At 40.8% G+C, this 23096-nt stretch overlaps 1 protein-coding gene across 2 annotated transcripts in view; it reads left to right on the forward strand.

The window, feature by feature from the left end:
* Positions 1-22793, forward strand: part of SLC9A6 (solute carrier family 9 member A6) — a 52477-nt gene extending 29684 nt beyond the window's left edge. The window contains exons 11-16 of one of the 2 annotated variants that reach the window (XM_065901124.1): positions 1180-1291; positions 2212-2365; positions 8290-8320; positions 10595-10674; positions 16344-16449; positions 20097-22793. In XM_065901124.1, the coding sequence (XP_065757196.1) occupies positions 1180-1291; positions 2212-2365; positions 8290-8320; positions 10595-10674; positions 16344-16449; positions 20097-20369 (756 nt within the window). In that variant the 3' untranslated portion in view covers positions 20370-22793. The remainder of the gene's footprint in view (positions 1-1179; positions 1292-2211; positions 2366-8289; positions 8321-10594; positions 10675-16343; positions 16450-20096) is intronic. The other variant, XM_065901126.1, reaches the window with a different exon arrangement.
* The last annotated feature ends 303 nt before the right edge of the window (positions 22794-23096 follow it).

Here is a 23096-nt window from a genome sequence, read left to right on the forward strand (position 1 = left end):
TGTAATGCTTATCTGCAGTTCCTTTTGCCTTTAGTCCTACAAACTCCACGCATTTACAAAGTTACTTAGGTCAGCACTGTTTTCCCCCACCTTTTTTTCCCCCCCACCTTCTTTTGTTTTTAATCTTAGATTTTCCTTTATATTCCTTTCAGAAAATGAGGTGGAGACTGTATTGTAACTCCTGAAACCAAAATTGTACTTTAAAGCAAGAGTCTCTATAGAGAGAAAACTGGAGAAAAAGACACTAAAATTGGTTTCTAGTTAAAACTATTCTTAATTCCAATTAAGCCTTCCCTTTGAAGCAGGGTGAAAGTGTAAACTCAGAGGAGTACATCAAGGTTAGCAGGAATTTCAGTGGTATGAGGTGTTTGAGCTGCCCTTTGTTCTGAGGAAGCAAGGGCAAGTTTAGCCAGTATTACTCTTCCCCCTACCAACACTGTCAGTTAAGATGAACTAGACTGTTATATTAGTAATCTTAAGGTTATGCCAAAGAAGCTCTGTTTTTAAACATGTTCCTATTCATCTAATGAATGTCCTATATCTTAGACCTGCAGTGTCCAATTTGGTAGCAACTAACCACATGTAATTATTTAAATTTAAGTTAATGAAATTAAATGAAAATTTCAGTCACACTAGCCACACTTCAGGCACTCATCATGTTGGAGAGTGCAGCTATAGTACTATCGTGGCAGAAAGGTCCACTGGATGGTGCTGAGTCAGACAGTGGAATCTAAAGACTGTTACAGGGAGGGGGAAGGGTAAGCTGAGATGAAGTGAGAGAGTGGCATTGACATATATACACTACCTAACATCAAATACATAGCTAGTGGGAAGCAGCTGCATAGCACAGGGGGATAAAAGCTCGGTGCTTTGTGACCACCTAGAGAGGTGAGATAGGGAGGGTGGGAGGGAGATGCAAGAGGGAGGGGATATGGGTATATATATATATATATATATACATATAACTGATTCACTTTGTTATACAGCAGAAACTAACACACCATTGTAAAGCAATTATACTCCTGTAAAGATGTTAAAAAATTTTTTTAATTAAAAAAATAAGTGAAGACTGTGTGTTAGAAACTGAGCTCCCTAAGATAGTGTTTCACCATCTTGAAGGTATAGTGTAAAGAATGTTAATAATAAAAAGAATTATCCTTAACTTATTAATAATTTTAGATTGCTATTTTCTTGGGAAGAGCTGCCAATATTTATCCCTTGTCCCTCCTACTTAATTTGGGTAGAAGAAGTAAGATTGGATCAAATTTTCAACACATGATGATGTTTGCTGGTAAGTTATAATTCCCTCTCTTGCTTACTCCAAGAAACAACTCACAGTGCATACACCAACTTGATTTCAGATGGAAATGATATGCTGATAATGTGAGACTCCCTTAAATATTAAAGTTGCAACCTCCAGTAGAAAATTCTTTTTAAAAGTGTGCCATTCCCTTCTATGGGGATTTTTTCATGTTCTGGTTCCCAATTCCCAGTTCGGAACTATGTCACGTGTAGTGGAGGAGGTAAAGATGATGCATTTTCACACAAAAACCTGTATGTGAGTGTTTACGGCAATTTGTAATTGCCAAAACCTGGAAACAGCCCAACTGTCTGTCTTCCAGTGAGTGAGGGAATAAGCAAACTGTGGTACATCCGTGCCATGGAATGCTCCTCAGCACTAAAAAGAACAAACTAGTGATACACACAACAACATGCATGGACGTCAGAGGCATTATGCTGAGTGAAAGAAGCCAGGCTCGAATGGTTACATACCATATGTTCCATTTACGCGACATCCTCAAAAAGACAAAAGCCCGGCGATGCAGAGCAGATCAGTGGTTGCTAGGGTTTGGTAGGGTGATGAGAGGTTAGACTAAAATGAGGGTAGCACAAACGAATTTGGGAGAGGGGCGATGAAACCGCTCTGTGTCTCACTTGTAGTAGTGGTCACACACCTCTATACATTTGTCGAAATTCATGGAACCGTACACCCAAAAGAGTGAACTTTAAGTAAATTTTAAAACAGATTTCAAAAAATTGTTAAACGATCAATGCCTGTATCATCTGCTAATTCTTTTTGTATTTGTTTGTATATACTTTTGTATGTTAAAATATATTACGTATTTGTTCATGCTCTTCTAAGGTCTCAGAATGTGCCCTATTTCTCTGAATTTATGAAGCTCGCATTGTCCTTCTTCCATTCCCTTGTAGGCCTTCGTGGTGCAATGGCATTTGCCTTGGCCATTCGAGATACTGCCACTTACGCCCGCCAAATGATGTTCAGCACCACACTTCTGATTGTGTTTTTTACTGTGTGGGTGTTTGGTGGTGGTACCACCGCCATGCTGTCATGCTTGCATATAAGGTAAGTAGTGAGGGGCCCTCATTTTAATATTAAAATATAATATGGGTTGTTTTAATCATGAGACAATTTTGAGCTTTGACAGGTCTCTAATATTTCGTTTCTTTTAAAAAGTATATAACATGTAGTACAGAAAAAAATGGGAAACATGCAAAAGAAGAATAAAAACTGTTGTTAACACTTTTGAGGGATGTCTTGCCAGACCTCTTGCTGTGCTTTACATATTTTTTTAACAAAAAGGGGCAACACTTCAGGTACTCTTGTAAACTGATTTTTAAATGTAATATAGCATAGACATTTATGTTAGTAAATATCATTATTTTAGTGGCTGCATATATTATAATTTATTAACCAAATCCCTACCATTGGACTTTTGTATTGTTTCTAGGATTTTGCTGTTATGGCTAACAATTGAGGATTTTGCTCTTACTGAGTGTGAACGTTTGTAAATGCATACACCATTGCACACTTATCTATTTCCTTAGGATGCATTCCTAAAAAGTGGAATTGCTTGGTCAAGGGATATGCCTCTATTTAAGGTTTATGATCCATATTACCAGACCGGATCAAAAATTTTCTTATATTTGCAGTATATGAGGCAGTCCGGTTTATCCCAACCCCAATCACAACTGGATATTGTCATTCTTTCTCATCTTCATGATCAGCATGGTTCCTGACCTGGCAATCCAAGGCCAAGGTTGTGACGTCTTAGTCTTGAATGCACACTAGTTAATGTATTCAATTGGAAAGCTCCCTTGTATCTCAAGAGTTCTGCCTTTGTTTCCATGGGTATAGCAGTGTATGTTGCTAAAGCCTTTGTAGATTTTACTTCTGTGTTTGGCTGTAACTTCATAGACCTTAAGAGCTACTGAGCTTCCAGCATGTGTAAGGTTCATTAGAAAAAACAGTATTTCGCATCTTATAGAATCTGTTCTCCATTTTTTTCATTCTATTATGCCTTTCTCTTAACACTCTAAATTGCAGCTGGCGCTCAGACTTTGAACGTTGTTACTGCCTTTCTCTCCCTTTACTGTTCAAATCCCTTTCTTACAATTCCTGTGCTGTTATTGTAGATAATTGAAAATACACCAAAATAATGTTCTTGTAACCCTGATTATTACTTCAGGGAGGACCTGGCATTTGTTGAGAACCTACTATGTGCTAGGCATTGTGCTAGGTACATGTTACATATTTGTCTAATGACAATCGCTCCATTTACAAGTGAGGAAATAGAGGCTTAGGAAGTTTCTAAGTTATTCAAGGTCATACATATCATTAAGTGGTGGACAGAGGAGCCTCCAGTCTCACTTAATTTCTCCTAGAATGCTGCATCACGAAATGAGGGTGGTCCATTTTCGAAGGATTAAACTCCTTTTTTTCCTCAAGAGCTTGTAAATGAAGGCTCTTCCTTATTCTACTAAGAACAACAAAATTAAATGTGAGATAATTTAGGAAAAATAACAGTCTTAAGTGGAGTCTCAGTGTTTAAGTAGAATCAGTTCTCTTCCCTAACTGCCTTCCACGTAAACCAAACCAAATACCCACGCTTAGCCCCCCCCCCCAAAAAAACCCCACAAAAACCTACCTATTCACATAAAGTCGAATCTACCTCACCAGCTTTGCAAGCTTTTTGGCTCCATCTTGCCTGTCCTGTAGCATAGTTTGGCATTCAGTTGTATCCATTACTTTACAGTCTTAGGTTAACTCTTGTTACTGTTGTTGCTGTTTGGGGTGGGGGGGGTTTTGGCCTCTTTTCAAACAGAGACTGGAATTTAAGTTTTTCTTACCTCCCCCCAAATTTGTCTAGTACAACTGTGAAGATACTAAAAAGTCCTCCAGGTTTAAGATTCATGCAGGATCAGACCTGACTTTGAGTTCTTGCCCCTTCGTTTAGTAATTCTGTGATCTTGAGCAAGTTCTTTAACCTTTCTCAGCCTCAGTTTCCCCGTTTGTGACGTGTGTAACAGTACCTCCCTCCCAGGGTTGTTGTAAGGATTCAGTGAGCTAATTAATGTCTGTAAAGCCTTTTATTCATTCATTCGATAAATACTGATTGAGAACCAACTATGTGCCATGGTTCTCTAACTTAGTGGTTCTCAACTGGGGGTGATCTCCCCCGCCAGGGACATTTGGCAGTGCCTGGAGACATTTTTGATTGTCACAGTCTAAGAGGGGAGGCCAAGGATGCTGCTGAACATCCTCCAGTGCCCAGAGCAGCCCTCACAACAAAGAATGATCTGGACCAAGATGTTGGTAATGCGAAGGTTAAGAGACCCTGGTCTGGAGAGGTACAGTGATAGTAATAAGATAGAAGAGGTCCCTGGTCTCATAATGTCTATACTGTGGTGGAAGAAGACAGATAGTAAGCTAGCAAGTAAATAAATGAAGATGACAATTTTAGATGATGTTAAATGCTATGATGGCAAACAAGGTACTATGATAGTAGCTGGGGATAGATGTATTTTATAGGTGGAGGTCAAGAAAGGTCTCTCTGAGGTTAGATTTGAGCTCAGTCTACCTGAATGACAAGATGATGCCAGTTAAATGGTGAGCAGGAGGAAGAGCAGTCCAGGCAGAGGGGAGAGCATGTGCAAAGGCCCTGAGGTAGGCACAAATGTAGCCTATTGAATGGAAAGGAACAAAGGCCACCTAGCTGGACTACAGTGACTGAAGGGTAGGTAGGAAACAAGGTGGGCAAGATCCTTTAGGGGCAGGGGTTGGCAAACGTGTCCTGTAAAGGGCCAGAGAGTAATATTTTAGGCTTTGAAGGCTGTATGGCCTCTGTCTCAGCTACTCAACTCCAGCATGAAAGTCCCATAGACAATATGTTGCCGTGGCTGTGTTCCCACAAGACTTCATTCACAAAAGCGGGAGGTGCACCAAATTGGCCTGTGGGCTGTAGTTTGTGGACCCCTGCTATCGGGTCTTATAGGACACAGTAAGGAGTTTGGATTTTAAAATCCAAATTGGCAATCTTGTAGGATTTGAAAGCAAGAAAGTGACATGATCTGTCCTGTTGCGTGGACAACGGCTCCTCAGTGAGTGAGAGCCAGCCAGCTCTTCGTAGGTCCTTTCGCATAGTCTGTGACAGTCACCTTTGGCTCCTTGTCATTTACCACACATACTTTGCATTTCTCCATCTCCAAACCTTTGCTCACACTGTTGCCTCTGCCTGAAATTCTCTTTCACTCCCAGGAGACGGCACAGCTCAAACGCCTCCTCCTTTTGCCCTCTTCTTTTCTCTCAGCACCACTCTTCCATCTGCTTAACATGGAGTACCTCTGTTACAGCATGTGTTTCGGTCAGCCTTGTAATAATGATATTGTTATAAGAGCTACCATTTAGAGAATGTTAGTGATGTATGGGACACTGTTTTAAAATCTTTAGACACATTTTCTTGTTTAATCCTTGCAGCGACTCTGTGTGGGGTCTGTCATCCCCATTTTCCAGGTGATCGAACTGCGGTTCATAGGGCCGCATAACTTGACTGAATTCAAACAGCTAGAAAGGAGATGAGGTCAGATTGGAACCCAGCCCTCCTGGATTGCAAAGCCCTTAGGGATTATGCTCTAGTTGTGTCTGTCTCCCCCACTAGTCTGTGAGCTCCCTGAGGGCAGAGCCGTGTCTAATTCATGTCTATGCCCTGTGCTTAGCATAGTGCCTGGCAGATAATAACTGCTCTGAGAAATTTTATTACCTTGAATTGGCCTCCAGTACTGTTCCATCTGAGAATTACAAATGTGCTGTCTTCAGGGGGCTTTCCTGGTGGTGCAGTGGTTAAGAATCTGCCTGCCGAGCTTCCCTGGTGGCGCAGTGGTTGAGAGTCCACCTGCCGATGCAGGGAACACGGGTTCGTGACCCGGTCCGGGAAGATCCCACATGCCGCAGAGCGGCTAGGCCCATGACCCATGGCCACTGAGCCTGCACGTCCGGAGCCTGTGCTCCGCAACGGGAGAGGCCACAGCAGTGAGAGGCCCGCATACTGCAAAAAAAAAAAAAAAAAAAAAAAGAGAATCTGCCTGCCAATGCAAGGGACACAGGTTTGAGCCCTGGCCCGGGAAGATCCCACATGCCGCAGAGCAACTAAGCCTGTGCACCACAACTACTGAGCCTGAGCTCTAGAGCCCGCGAGCCACAACTACTGAGCCCACATGCCACAACTACTGAAGCCTACACGCCTAGAGCCCGTGCTCCACAGCAAGAGAAGCCACGACGATGAGAAGCCCGTGCACCGCAACAGAGTAGCCCCCGCTCACCCCAGTTAGAGAAAGCCCGCACACAGCAACGAAGACCCAATGCAGCCAATAAATAAATAAATAAATAAAATTTATTAAAAAACCCAAAAAAACCCAAATGTGCTGTCTTCAGGACCACTAGATGTCACTTGAGATACACAAATGTGATTAGAGTTTAATCTGGCTAAGAAGATATTAAACAGCTTCTGGCCATCTTAACAAGGAAGAAATGAGTGTTTCTTTCAATTCTGAAGCTGGTCGTGGCCATCTCTTTTCAAGTCTTTGGCCCTGATTCACTTGCCTTCCAGATAAGGTCGTGCATCATTTTCCTCCCTTCAGTGTTACTGGGCTGCTCCTGCTACAGCTTCTCACACTGCTATTTTTACTGTGTTGTCTGTAGTAGTGACCTTAATCGATAAACATTTGAGCACCTATTGTGTGTCACATACTGTGCTAGACTCTGGGGATACGGAGATGAATTGGGACATGGCCTTTACCCTCAGGGAGCTCACAGTCTTTTGGGGGAGACTGACTGGTAAATAACTATACTGTGCTAAGTATTATAATAAAGGAATCTAGAAAGTGCTGTAAAAGCACAAAGGAAAAATCCCGCCTGAAGGGGCCATAGAATGGTTCCTTTGGAACTTGAAAAAGGAGGACAAAAAAAAAAAATAAGGGGCAGTACATTTCCGAGAGAGGGAACACCATGAGCGGAGGCGTGGAAGCTCAGGGGAGGACAGGATTTGGGGAGAGGAGCAGTCGGTCTGGTTAACAGCGGGTATGTGGGCGAGGATGAGGGGAAAGCTAGGCTGGAGCAGCGGGGGAGGCTAGTTTGTAGAGTCTTGTATGCCACACAAAGGACTTTAGACTTGACCCTCTGGGTTGCAAGCTGCTCTCAGAGTCTTTTGTCCAGGGAACAAGCCAGTGAGTTAGTTCTCTGCTTGAGACAGCTAACTCTACAGGAGAGCCTGGCAGCTGGGCAACCTTACAGCCAGTTGCTCCAGACCCCACGAGTCGGAATGAGGCCCGAGTTTGAGCAGTTGGAAAGGAGAGAAGACCTGAGAAACAGTTTAGGGGAAGAATGAGCGGGGTTGGTGAGTGCTCGTGCTGAGGGGGTAGAGGAGTCAAAGAGAGCTTCTTCATAATGAAGCTGTTCCCTGGGATACGGAAAGCAGATAAGAAAGAATTCTGAAGAACCAAGGCTAATGTCTGTCCATTAGCCTATGGGAAAACCCCTGTAATTGGACCCTCTCTGCAGTCATAAGAGGATGTTGCCGTGAGAGCCGAGAGGTCCGAAAACATGCAGCTCCCTCCTGGAACTGCACTGGGCCCAGCCTTGTTTTTGGAACTACGTTGTAGTTCTTATTCAACCACTGGGGCAATGCTGCTTTCCCTGACTCCTGCTTGTAGTGGACTTACAGAAGAAAAAGTTCTTTTTCTGAAACTGGTAAGTGGGATTGGATTGCAGGAAGAGAATATTAGTAGACCCTGCTTGCCTTAGGGTCCAAGCTGTGCTAAGGAGAGTGGTGGGAGCCAAAAGTCTACGTCACCAGCCATCGAGAAGCACGAAAATATTAAGCATTCCATAGCTTCTGTGTTGAGAAAAGCAGTTGCCTGACAGTGCCTGTATGTGAATAGACAATTTTTCTTTTGACTTCAAGATCTCATTTTCCTTTTGTATTTCTCCTTTAGGGTTGGTGTTGATTCAGACCAAGAACATTTGGTAAATATGCATTTGTGTTGTCTCTGGCATTTCTGTCAAATGTGTAGTCGCTTGGAAAGAAAACAAATCTACTGTAGACTTCATGTCACTATTATTTAGATCCTGTCCTATTTGCATCAGCTTTTAACTGACATCATTCCTGGCTTTTCTCACTGCTCGATAGAGACAAAACTGAATTTTAGGCAGCGTGTGGTTATCAAGGGTGACAGCTCTCCTATCTTTGGGCCAACCTGGGCTTTGGCCACAGACGAGAGCAGTCCCTTAAGTGCTCCTGGGTTTTCAAGTGACTGCTCTGGCACGGGGAGCCTTTTTCCACTTTGGTTTGCGCATGAAGGCTTGTCTCTGATGTAAGCCCCACTCCAGCTGCTCTTCCTGTGTAACTTTCAAATTGGATGACCAGCAGCTGCCCTTGAGAACTGCCCAGAAGCGTTGGACTCTTCAGCCAGTCTTTCCTGCCTGTTCAGGAGAATGTGCTTTCTTACCCCGTGCCTCAGCCCTGCCCATGTTTCCTTGCTTACTTCCATGTGTCGCTTTCTCAGTTGTTTGTCTGAACCTGAACCTGGTAGACTGAATGCAGTGTGACTCAGTGCCTTCCCCTAGACTGACCACCCTTTTCTGGTATTTTCCCGCCACTTGTTAATGCTTTCTGAGCACCACTGACTATGTGCCTCTGCCCTAGACATGAGATGGGGAATCACAGAAATGAGGTTTTTGAAGATGGAAAGCATCTCTTTAAAAACACGGTTCTTTTTCCTGTCTGAAACAAGCCCTGGTTTATTTGTCTTCAGAGTGTAGTTTAAAAATGTTTTTTATCAGATTCATTTCCTGAATGCTAATTTTGCTAGCTATTGAGTGCTGAGTGTGTACGTGACATAGTAAGTACTTGCCCCTTTTGTGGTCAGAACCTTAAAGTATAATTTCATGGGCTTGCACTATTTGTACAAGGCTGGATAAATTCCCGTGATGGTGAGCTGCTGGGGTGCTTTCCAAGGGGCAATAGCTCCTCAGTGCCTCCACCCCCACGGCCAAACAAGAAGAGTTACCAAACAGGCCCTCGGACAAACGCTTGATCACCATCTGCGTAAGTCTCCGCTTGCTATGTCCCCTCTGTCGCCACAGAGGACAAATGGAAATGGAGTGACAGGGAGAGAGCCAGGTAGGTGAGTAGCAGCTGTGACATCCAGGAAAAAAAATCTCATTTTTACCTTGCCCTCAAAGCCGTATGGATGCCTTGGCTCAGTATATTGTTCACTCAGTATTTCGAGTGTCCACTGGGAAGCCCAGAGGAAGATTTTAGTAACTACGGAGCGTGTGGGAGTTGGGTGTACAGGTGCTCATGTAGTGAGAGATCGTGTGAGATTTACAGATTCGTCGCTCTTCAAAAAGTGGAGACTGCAAACCAATGCCTCCTGATGTGAAAGGAAATATGGGTGATTCTCCGCTCTTGTAAGCCCATACAGTGTTCTCAAACATTTTTATATTGTCTATGTTTTGATACTTGTTGAGAGGAAGAATCATTTATTTCGAAGATCAGGAAGAACAGGAACCAAAAGCCAGAATCTAAACTCCGTACTCTTCGAAAATCCCGGAAACATAGAACATTCATGCTGGATAGAGCCTTCGAGTAACATTGTATACATGAAAAAACTCCGCTGGAGAGAGGGAAAGGGAGTTGCCCAACTAGTTCGTGTCAGAGCCGAGAGGAACCAGGTGGCCTAACAGCGCCACTGCTGGCCGACCGCATCATATTACACATAAGGACCCAGTTTATGTTTTGGGGGAGCTGTTTTTGAAGAGGCCTGCTTGCTGTTACTTTTCCCTCCTACCCAGTCAGGCTTAACATGGAATTTCCCTACTTACTTACATTTTGTTAGTGTTCTAAGAACATAGTAGCAACTTTGAAAATGCCAGTTAACTTTGGGACCCATGACAACTCCCAGAGATCGGGATGTTGATGGGATGTTTTCTACTTAAGGTGCAGTTCACATGGGTGTAAGCCTTTCAGATTTAGGGGATGGATTATCCCACACTAATATTTTTAAATGCCAGTAGACTCATAAATCAGTAAGCAGCCTGAGTAATAAAGGTGTTCAGAAAAACACTTCAATTTTTTATTCCCAAGCCGCAGTGTACAAGCTGTTAAATTTCTCATGTTACCCATGTTGGAGAGTATCTCGTGTGCGGTAGGCTATGTTCCTGATTCTACAAAGAAATGACTCTTAAAAAAATGTGTTTTTATCTTTGTGTATGTATTGATTTATGATCTGTTTGCAGGGTATTCCTGAAAGTGAAAGAAGAACTACCAAAGCAGAGAGTGCCTGGCTTTTCCGGATATGGTATAACTTTGATCATAAGTATCCTTAACTGAGAAAAAAAATGGCAGTATGGACATGGACGCTAGAGTTTAATGGAACAACGGTTTTGACCACTCTCTTCCTGAACTGGAATATAAAACCTGCCTTTGATCTTCCCTTTCCCCTTCAGTGTAGTAGAGAAGGTTACCAGAGGAAACCCACACAGATGAATCCTCTGAAAACCCATGGAACCAGTAAGGACTGGTTATTGCAGAAGCTTGCTGTGTGCAGGGACTCAGGAGCCCTTATGATAGACTTGTTTTGATATATAGGTTTATTTATTGAGCAAACTTTAATATTTATTGTCCTTTAGCTAATCGAGTGAATGCCGCAAAAGGGATTTGTTGGTGTTTGTCCGTGTGCTTGTTAGAGTAAAAGAGGAAAGACTGCCTTAGGAAAAAACATGAGAATGAGAAATTCAGTGATGCTAGGTACCGCAGTAGTCAACGATGTCGTTTTTTCTCTGACCTTTCCACAGACTGGGAGATTCTCCCCTCCATTCAGAATGCCAGTGCTTCATTGTTTACCAGATTTCCTTCTTGTCCTATCGTAACAGTCTTCTTCATAGCTATACTTTGGGTCGGGCTATATATAACAACCTGTTTAAATCATGCCTTTTAAAAAACATTTTATCACTCACTATTTATTAAAATTAATTTCTTATTTGAAAGTTGAACTAGAAAAAGGGACCATGGAGTTCTTTCTGGCTAAGACTTATCAGTAAGGGAATCAAAACCTGGTTTATGTTCCATTGAAGCAAATTTGGGACAACCATGTAAAATGTTTTTCCCTTGCTTTTGACTTTCTGATCAAAACCTTCTATGTTTACAAAAAATGCGCTTGACAATTATCATTAGAAGCTACTATTTACTATATTCTGTTTGCTAGATTTTTACATTCACTTTTTGCGAGGACTCAAAATTAATATACAGGAACATGAATACTCGCTTATCTATGGTATTAAGACTCCTATTAGAGGGAGAGAGATCCTGGCTCCTTAAAATTGTTTAATGAGGGCTTCCCTGGTGGCACAGTGGTTGAGAGTCCACCTGCCGATGCGGGGGACACGGGTTCATGCCCCAGTCCGAGAAGATCCCACATGCCGCGGAGCGGCTGGGCCCATGAGCCATGGCCGCTGAGCCTGCGCGTCCGGAGCCTGTGCTCCGCAACAGGAGAGGCCACAACAGTGAGAGGCCTGCGTACCGCAAAAAAAAAAAAAAATTGTTTAATGATTATGTCATTACTTTTGGCTCCATTATCAGCATTTTGGGTATAAGCCACTCCCATATCTCTTGGGATTTTTTCATCCCTCTGATTTAATAAAAATTGTTTAGTTTTTCCTTCGTAAATGTTTTGTATATTTTCTGCATAATATACAAAATAATTAAATGATCCTAATGTAGAGAAAGAGTAGAATAATATTTTTTTGTATTCTTATAGAAGTGACCACCAAGAATTGACTCAGTACTACTAGACAAAGACTTGGTAATTTTAATACCTAGTGCCCTAGTATAATTAATCATTCATCATTCTAGATTTCAGTTCCTTTGTGCAGTCCGTTTGTTCATTTGTTATAATTGAGATATAACTTAAATACAGTAATGTATACAAATCTTAAGGATACGGCTTAATGAATTTTGACTTATGTATACACCTGTGTGCCTGCCACCCATATAAAGATATGAAGAACATTTCAAGCACCCCAGAAGGCTCCCTGTTTTCCCTGCAGTCAGTAATGCCTTCCCTGAAGGCCTACCCTATCCCAGCCAAAAGGGCGGCCACTGTTCTGATTTCTTGCAACATGGATTAGTTTTACCTATTTTTGATCTTCATATAAATGGAATTATATACTATGTATTACTTTATGTTTTGCTTCTTTCAGTCAACATTGTGTAACTTATCTATATTGTTGCCTGGACCAGTAGTAATTCATTCTTTATCATTGCTGTGTAGTGTTCCATAAATAGTATGAATATACTACAGGGTTTTGGTTTTTGGGGGCTTTCTTTTTTTTTTTTGGTTAAGGATATCTCAGAAACTATTGTTGATAAACATTTAGGTTGTTTCCTGCTTTTGACGATTATAAATAAAGCTAAACATTTGTACATCCTTTTTTTTAAAATAATCTTTTAATTAATTAATTTATTTATGGCTGTGTTGGGTCTTTGTTGCTGCAGGAGGGCTTTCTCTAGTTGCGGTGAGCGGGGGCTGCTCTTCATCGTGGTGCGTGGACTTCTCACTGCGGTGGCTTCTCTTGTTGCGGAACGTGGGCTCTAGGCACACGGGCTCAGTAGTTGCAGCACGTGGGCTCAGTAGTTGTGGCTTGCGGGCTCTAGAGCATAGGCTCAGTAGTTGTGGCGCGTGGGCTTAGTTGCTCCGCAGCGTGTGGGATCTTCCCCGACCAGGGCTTGAACCCATGTCCCCTGCACTGGCAGGCGGATTCTTAACCACTGCGCCACCAGGGAATTCCCTGTTTGTATATCTTTTGATGAACATAGGCACTCATTTCTCTTGGGTATATACCTAGGAGTGGAATTTGGAGCAAGTGTATGTTTAGCTTTAATAGATATTGCCAACCCGTTTTCCAGAGTGGGTGTAACCAATTTACACTCCCACCAGCAAGTTAAGTTGTTCCACATCTCCTCCAAAACTTGGTATTGGTCAGCATTTGAAATTTTAGCCATTTCAGTGGGTATGTGGTGATATCTCATGTGGTTTAATTTGCATTCCTCTGATGAGGTTTCCTTTCATATGTTTATTGGCCATTTGGATATCCTCTTTTATGAAGTGTGTCTGTTAGGTTCTTTTGCTCACTATCTAATTGAACTGTCTTATCTTTTTTTTTATTTACTTGTAATTCTTTCTACATTCCTGAATTGAGTTCTTTGTTAGTTATAGGTATTGTGACTATCTTCTCCCAATCTATAGCTCACCTTTTCATTTTTGTAATCCTGTCTTTTGAGGAACAGAAATTCTTCATTTTAATGAAGTTTATTTCATTAATCTTTTCTTTTATGGTTAGTGCTTTTTGTGTCTTAAGAGATCTTTTATATCCCAAGGTCGTGAAGATATTTTCCTATGTTTTCTTCTAAACATATGATTGTCTTAACTATCACATTTAAATTTTCGATCCATTACAAATTGATTTTTGTGTGAGGTGTGGGTCAAGACCTATTTTTCCCGTACGAGTATTCAGTTGACCCAGCACCGTTTATTGGAAATGCCATCCTTAACCCACTGTATTGCAGTGGAAATTTTGTTGTAAATCACTTGGCCATATAAGTCGGGGGGCTCTTGTTTCCGGACCGTCTTTTCTCTTTGTCTGTTTTTACATCAATACCACACTCTCTTAATTATTGTACTTTTTAATAAGTCTTGCTATCCAATAGGAGAAATTCTACAGGTTTGTCATTCTTTAGTATTGCCTTAGCTATTTTAGGTCCGTGGCATTTTCATCTAAATTTTAGAAACAACTTGTCATTTTCCATACATACATGCACACTCATGCTCACACACACACAGAAAAAAAGCTGCTGGCAAATTATTGAATTTGTATTAAATCTGTGGATGAATTTGGAGAGAACTGACATTTTAACAATATTGAGTCTTCCAATCCATGAACACTGTATATCCTCCATTCATTTAGATCTTCTTTAACTTCTCTCATTAATGTTTTATAGTTTTTAGTGACTGGTCTTGCACATCTTTCATTATATTTATCTCTATATATTTGGTATTTTGGGTGCTATTGTAAATGGTATGTATTTCATTTTATTTTATTTTCTATATTTTTGCCCTTACTATATAGGTATACAATTGGATTTTTATATATTGGCCTTGTATCCAGCAATCTTGTTAAGTTTACTTACATTTCTAATAGTTTTTAGATTCTATTTTCTATGCACATAACCAAGTGAATAATAATGTTTTATTTTTTCTTGTCCAATACCTTGTATTTTTTTTATGTCTTATTATATTGGCTGGACATTCCCAGTACAATGTTAAATGTAAATGATGATAGCGGGCATTCTTGTCTTATTCCTGACCTAAGGGGGAAATTTTTCAATATTTCACCATTGAGTATGATGTTAGCTGTCAGTTTTTGAGATATCCTTGATCAATGTAAGAAAATTCCTTTCTATTTCTAGTCTGCTAAGAGTTCTTAGCATAAATAGGTATTGAATATTATTAGACGCTTTTTCTACATCAACTGAGACGATCGTGTATTTATTTTTTCTCCTTTAGTGTGTTATCTTGCTGATTTTCATCAATTGTTTGAATGTTAAGCCAATTTTACATTACTGGAACAAATCCCACTTGATTATGATATTATTCACTGTGTATGTCACTAGATTTAATTTGCTAGTATTTTGTGTCTGATTTTTGTGTCTTTTCATGAGAGGTATTGGCTCGTGATTTTTTTTTCTTGTAATGTCCTTGTCAAGTTTCTATAGGAAGATTGTGCTAGTTTTATAAAACAGGTAGGGAAGAATTTTTCTCTTTTTCTATTTTTCTGGAGGAGTTTGTGTAAGATTGGTGTTATTTCTTAAGTCTGGGAAGATTTTAACCAGTGAAGCCTTCTGGGCCTGGAACTTTTTGTATGAAGAGGTTTTTAGTTTCTTTAATAAATACAGGACTATTCAGATTTCCTTTTGTCAATATTTGGTAAGTTTTAGTTTTTAGGGAATTTGTTCTTATAGAGTTAAATACCAAGACTTACTAGCCCCCGTACTAGCCTGTTAAGTACCACTAAACTACGATCTGGTACTTTCTGTACTTAATGCACTAGTAGAATTCATCATTCCAGATTTTCAGTGGTTTTGTGTGGCAAGATGTTTTATGAGCTATGTAAGTGTGTTTATATGAAGTACTTTAATCTTAGAGTTTATAAATACGAGAATTTATGTAAACTTCTTTGGCCTCCTCATTTTTAATTGAGAACAACCTTAAGTTGTAATTTTAGAAAGTAGCGAATATGTATGTGTCTTTCTCCCTTTTTCTGCTTTTTCTCATGATTCCCTCTTTTTTTCTTCTGAGTATCAAATATATTGTTGCATCTGTTTTTATTTTTATTTTTGGAGAATAGATGAATACTGAAATAAGAGTCTATGACAGAGGACCTCATGATGTGTAATTTTTTAATGTTTTTAGAATTGAGTTTCCTTTGATACTAAAGTTTCAGCTCATTGAAGAGGCCAGCTGAATCTACAATAAATAGTTAAAACCATCTTTATTGCTATATTCTACTACTGGAATATTTAATCTCTTTTTAGGCTCTTACCATTCTTTAGTTTCTTCCGTGTCTCCTTCAGCGCTAAATTGAGAGTGATTTTGTCTTCCTTTTGGCTTTAGTAAAGTCAGAAATGCAATATGATGTAGTGGAAAGGGCGGAGGATTTGGAATCAAGCCAATCTGGGTTCGAGTATTGGTCCTCCATTTACTTAATTGTGTGACTTTAGGCAGATGATTGACTTCTATGAGCCTGAGTTTCCATATTTGTAAAACAGAGATAATAATAAAATCTCCCTCCCGTTGCATAATAGGGTCATGAAATGGGACAACATTTGCTATCTGAATTGGTAGGTACACTGTGACAGTGATTGTTATCAAACAGATTGTTCTTTTAAATTGGTAAAGAAAGGAACGCAGCTCTTCCTTAACTGGCACAGCTATCTGAAGCCTCTGTTGACGCACAGTGGGCCTCCTCTCACGACAACCCTCCCTGCCTGCTGTGGACCCGTCGCGAGATGCCTAACCAGCCCCCAGGCTTATGAGGTAAGTTGGTTTTATCCAGAACCTAAGTTCTTCATTAAGTTAAATTTAAAACTATCTGTTCTGTGGATGGGTTACTGGTGTTTTGTTTTGTTTTGCTTTGCTTTGCTTGCATTTAAGGTATAAAATCCTCAAGCAGGAATATAAACATATTTTGTTCAGCCAGAAAATGCACTGAAATCTATAAATATAATTCACCGCCTTTGAGCCGTCATTTGAAAAAAGATATAGAATAGCATCTCATCTTACTGTCAGTGATTTTAGTAAATCTATTTCCATGCTGGTTTTCATTTATTTGCAGCATGTGGCCTGAGCTTAGTACTAACTGCGTATATTGTAATCTATAAATCAGGGTCGTCACAGTCATGTGGAGAGGATTACTAAAACATTTTTTGATGCCCCTAAAGTGCAACAGATGCTCTTTTATTTCGGGTATTAGGGAAAGTTTATCTACCTGTGTACCGTATCGCTGGGAGGCATGGATATATCTAGATATAATCTAGATTCCATATTTTTTCCTTAGCTGCCGACATAAGATTAGTGATTCAGCAGGTATTGCCACAAAGAAAGAAATGACAAATGCTAACCAGTTTTTATTTTAAAATATGAATATTTAATTTTTCAAGTTCTTTTTTAAAAACCTTTACTTCTAACCCAACCCTTCAAAAATAATCTGGTGCATCAAATAAAGTGCCCATGTTAACAAAACCCACCAATTTTGACTACTCTGATGCAACACCTTGAGTTGAGAGATGAGGCTGTGGTAAAGCAGTGTAGACGTGCACCCTCCAGTTCCCTGTGACCGCCTCCGTGGTGTTTTCGAGCAGATCCCACAGAGAATGGATGGGGAAGAGGAGTCTTAGCAGGGGTGGCACCTGGGTCAGGCAGGAGCACCCTGCAGCGTTGTGTTATGTTGAGTCAGTGCACAGTTCCGACAGACTACTGGTGGGCTGGGGGGAACACCCTGTGTTGTCTTGTCCCTCCCTGCCACTTTGCCCAGGCTCCCATATCAAGCACGGCCCCCATTCCCTCTTTACCCTGTTAGCCCATGTGGCTCTGTGCTGAGGGGTCAGCCAGCTTTGTCAGTTAAGTCATTGAGATCTGGCTCTGGGATTCCAAAGACCCACTCGCCATCACCAAAAGCCAGAAGAGTTCCGCAATGCCTGTGTGTCCTGTGGATAGCAAAATACGGCATTGTTCTATTCGTTTCCTTGGGCTGCCATAACAGAGTACCCCGAACTGAATGGCTTCACAACAGAAATTTACTGTTTCAAGTTCTGGAGGCTAGAAGTCTGAGGTCAAGGTGCCAGTAGGGTTGGGGCCTTACGAGGGCTCTCTCCAGCTTCTCGTGGTTTGCTGGCCATCTTTGGCATTCTTTGGCTTGAAGATGCATCACACAGATCTCTGTCTTCATCTGTACCTGGCGTTCTCCCTGTGTGCGCGTATGCCTCTGTGTCTCCAAATTTCCCCTTTTTATAAGGACACCCACCAGTCATACTTGCTCAGGGCCCACACCAAGGACCTAATCTTAATGTGATCACCTGCAAAGACTCTATTTCCAGATAAGGTCACATTCACAGGTACTGGGAGTTAGGATTTCACATCTCTTGGGGGGGAGTGTGGGGGAGAGATACCATGTAACCCATAACAACCATAAAACTTAATTTTTTAATTTTATTTTTTGCTATGTTAACTACTTATTAAATTATAAAAGTAGCATGCTTGCAGCCAGATATTCAAACAGTATGGAATGTACAAAGTGAAAAATAAAAGTCGCTCTCTTTCTCCCACCTCCATCCCCCAGAGGCAGTCTTTATTAAGGGTTTATTTTGGATACTCCCTGCTATAGTTTATCTACACAAACTTATATGTGAATATATAGCTCTCTTTATTGTTTTACACAAATGGGATCATAATAAGAGTATTATCCTGCTACTTGCTTTTTTCACTTAATGATACAGCATGGATATGTTTCTAAGAGTCCATGAGATCCCTTACCTTCTTTCTATTGGTGGCTGCACAGTGGTTTTGCCAAGATTGATTTAGTCTCCTGTGGCTAGACCTTTACATTGTTCCTCCTTTTGTTTTTTTGTTATTACAAACAATGTTTACAGTGAATATCCTTGTGTATATAAATTTACCCAAGAATATAAAGTTATAAAGAATAGATTTTAAAGGTTAAGTTGCTGGGTCAAAAGTCATATGCATTTTAAAATTTGGTAGATATTGCCCCAAACCTGAAACTTAATAAAGTCATTAGAAGGTGCTGAAGAGCCCCTGCTGACGAGTGAAGGTGCCACAGAGCTTTGAGTATTGCTGAATTAAGCGATAGACACGCTTGTTAGACTTAACTGTTATAACTGGATTGGGCAGGAAGGGATTATGGCTGGTTGGTGGAATGGGTTTGTTTGGTTTTTAATTCACATGTCTTTGTCTTTGTCTTTGAGTATTTAGGCAAATTTCTAGCAACAGCAAATTTTTTTTAAGTTTAAAAATTTTTGTCCAATTGTGCCCTCAGTCTATTTGACCATCTTAGACAAAGTTAAAGATTTTAAACACGCACAGGATAGGAGAGCTGAGTGTAGGATGTTTCTGTCAGCTCTACTTCCCTCAAGGAGTATTAGTCACAGACTTTTTTGCTAGATCAATATGAGTATTTAGAATGATTCTTACTCTACATTTTAAAAAATGACTTTCTGATTTTTAAAAGTAATATGTACTCATTATAATAAAATTTCAGATAGTACAAAAACATAAGAAAATGAAAACCACTAGCAATTCTGTCATGCAGAGCTAACTATCATCATTTTGTTGAATACCTTCTAGACTTTCCTGTGCACATGTACACTTTTTAATTTGCCACAGTGGCACTATATATGCTAGACATTTTTCCCTTTTCTGGAACTTTATTTACATTCTTTTTGGCCCCAAAGTTTCCATTAGAACCAACGCCCATTGAGCTGGGTGACAAGTGTGTAGTGAGGGTTCAGTATTTCTAGGTATTGTTGATACGGCAGTAAAAGCTTCATTTATATAAATCTGTTCAACAATCAGTTGAACTTATATTTAGCGAATACTTTCTCTGTGCCCCCAAACTGTTAGGTGATTGAAGTACACAGCGTACAAGGGACTTAGGGTCTAGTGCGGGGGGTGTGTGTGGTGCAGACCACTGCCTGAGCAGTTACGCAAAGGGGTAAGTGCCACTCTAAGGAGAAGACTAAGTACAGGACGCTAGGGGAGAACACAGGAGGACCCCTAAGCTAGCCTTGGATGATCAAGGAAGACTTCTGGGAGAAAGTGACTTTTCAGCCAAGACCTCAGTGATAAGTAGGCACTAGTTACATGAAGGAGGGGAGAGGGGACAGGACGTAAGAGAAAGCACGAGAGATTTGGGGCAGCTGTCAGCACTTCAGTCTTCGGGCACACAGTGAAGCGGGTGAGGTCAGGGAAACAGAAGGTGGTGGGAGATGAAGCTGAGGGGCCCAAGTCGCACAGTGTCTTTTAAGCCAAGGTGAGGACTTTCGACTTTATCCTGAGGGCAGGGAGCGGCCCCTGAAGCTTTTTAAATAGGGCATCCTTGAAAATTCTGCTATTGGAAATGTTTCTTGAATTTCATAACAATTCGCAAAACTTATTTTATTTGAATTTAGAACCAGGAACAGTTGAAAGATGATGACTCCGATCTTATTCTCAATGATGGTGATATTAGTTTGACGTATGGAGATTCTACCGTGAACACTGAATCAGCATCGTCCGGTGCCCCTAGGAGATTTATGGGAAACAGTTCTGAAGATGCCCTGGATCGGGAACTTGCATTCGGGGACCATGAACTGGTCATTCGGGGAACACGCCTGGTTCTTCCTATGGATGACTCTGAACCCCCGTTAAATTTGTTAGATAATACAAGACACGGTCCAGCCTAAGCTTACTCATTACTCACTTAGTGATCTGTAAAATTTGCACATGTGATTGTGAAGAAATTCGTACTACCTAAAAAGTCCCAGTGCATGTCTCTGAATGTTTAAGCTGTATAAATGCTATTTATATGGCATCGAAAGACTATAAATACCCTGTACAAGGCAGATTGTGAACAAACTCTTAATGTTTTATTGGCTGCACTATGTAGACTGGATCTGTTTTAGAAAGTTAATTTCAGTGATGTCGTGTGTCCCAGCTTTATGTCCCAGTTCAAGTATACAAGGTGACAGATTTACTCTTTCTTATATTTACTTGACACTTAACCAGAGTACCGAGTTCTCGTGATATGAATTAATTTTAAGGCAATGAATTTGTGGGAGGGGAGGGAGAGGAAGAGGGGGGAGTGCTAGCAGGAGAAGTTCCTTAGTCGGGAAACTTGTATTGATTGCTGCTGCCTCTGTCGTGACCTTTTCCTTTCCTTTTTGTCCGGTGGCCTGTTGTGGTGCAAGAGGCCAGTGGCTCTGGATCTTGCCCCATTCAGATTGGGGAGTGAAGTGCGGGGGCCCTTTGCCCCCCCTTGCCATGAAAAGAACAGGTTTGTTGGCTACAGTACACTGCTACTCGGAAAAGAAGGCTGCACATGACTTCCAAGACTTTGTTTCTTTTCTTCCACTCCAAGACCTGGGAAGGAGTCGCGCCATCCAGCCCACTTAGCCAAAGTACAGTTGTATATAGTTCAGAGCACTTGATTTCGATTTGGAGGGGCTGGGGCAGGCGGAGAGGGGGCAGAGGCCAGGAAGGGGAGTAAGGAGCATGGTGGTTTCGGAGAGCTCTCCCCCCAAATATGTAAATACTATATACCAGATAAGTTTAAATAAGAAATTCAATTGCTGCTTACTTTTTGATTATGTACTTTATGTGTATAGCAAGCTTTGTGGTCAGAAGTTTTTATATGAATTTAAATCGCTGCTCTTTAGCAGCCAAACAGGAGCAAAATGTAAAACTTTTGAACTTACTTGTGTCTAATTGTCACTCATTAGTCTTTAGTTGATGTTAAAAGTTAATTTATGAATCCATGACCGTTCCACACTACACCACAGCCAGTCATGAGAGAAGTACAGCGCTGCGGAGAGCTTGCTGTGAGGGCGGTTGCTCCTTTGTGTGCACCAGGTGTAGTTGTCTTCATGCTCATGTGACATTTTAATATGAAATACCTAAGCTGCCATGTTTGTTTTGTTTTTTTACAGTTTTCAAGGAAGAGTACATAACATTGCCCATTTCGTATTCAGAGTATGCAAGTGGATCCTATTTTGTAAGCTGCAGATACCTAGTGGTGCATTGAATCTTAGCGGGGGGATCCTTTCCGACACTGATACTGACCCGTCAAAGTTTCAGAAGAAAACTAGAAACTTCTGTGGGTTTTTTCCCCCTCAGGTCTGAGTAGCATTGCCTTAAATCGTACCCAATTCAAAAATGGATTTGTTTATGCGATGTTCAAATTGTCCAACACAAAACATCTTTGCAAACAAAATATGTACTTGTCTTCCCAAAGGTTTCCTTGCTGTGATGCAAACACTCCTTGCGATTTTGAGGGAATTCTACTGTTGGACCCTTGAGTGGCAGCTCTAACTGTTGGCATAGCCATTTGTTATGTAGTGGTAGTGACTTTCCTGCTATGCAGGAACCCCGTGAAGTGTGCATTTTCTACAATGTGTGCCTCTTCATGCAGTCAATAATTTCTTGTTAATGTGTGTTTGAGGGGCTTTGAACTTCAGCGTCATTTACCCACGAAGTCATTCACGTTGTAAAAGGTTATATAAGAAATTCACAACTACCTTTTTTATCCTGTCAAGTTACTGAGCTCACTTTATGAAAATTGCTGTAAATACTTAGCATGACAAATTCAGTAACTCGTCTGTTTCAGCATGCATAAGACCTTTTCTTAGGGAAACTGATAAAGTTTGAGTCAACTAAATCTGCCTTCGTACTTTATCAGAGGGGAACCAAGTCTGCTGCGCTTACATCAGCATCTGGAAGATTCTCCTCTCCTCTAATCTGCGTGCGCATCTCCAAGCAAAGAAGAAAAAACAAACTCTGCTCATACATCTATTGGTTTGAGACACCTGAATGAACTTGGATGAGGTACAGTCTGAGTTCCCATCATGCACAAGTAGAACTGTTCTCGGACTTGTTTTTCTGTTCTTTGTGGACCCTACACGTTTGAATGACTTGAACGTTGCATCTTTTCAAGTTATTTTTTAAGGTTCCTTGGCATTTTATCCTAGTTGTCCGTGTTTGGCAATGTGCTATTAAAGTAATAGACTTTTAATCTTTTATGTATTTTTTGTTTTCCCTTGGAGTTCTTGGACAGATGTTATAGTGGTTTCTTTTAGGAAAATCTGTCATTAAAAAAATTATAGCCTTGCAAATAACCACTCACAGTGTTTGAGTCAACAGTTTATTCTAGTGAGAAGTAAAGAGTGCTGACTTCATTTATTTTTCTACCTATATACCTACTGGGAAAGGGGGAAGACTGATGTTTTAAAAAGCAACAAACAGAAACCTAACGGAACGTAACTTACGGGGTGGCAAATTTTTGGTGCTTATGTGTGAGGCTGGATGTATTTGCTTATGGGACCATTTAAGAAATACGACTCAAAGCAGTCGAATCTGTTACATTGATTTGTAGCCTGTTAGCTCAGTGGTGGATAATGTCATGAAAATGTTAGTTC

This window comes from Phocoena phocoena, chromosome X, assembly GCF_963924675.1.
Source record: "Phocoena phocoena chromosome X, mPhoPho1.1, whole genome shotgun sequence".
NCBI classification, from domain to species: Eukaryota; Metazoa; Chordata; class Mammalia; order Artiodactyla; family Phocoenidae; genus Phocoena; species Phocoena phocoena.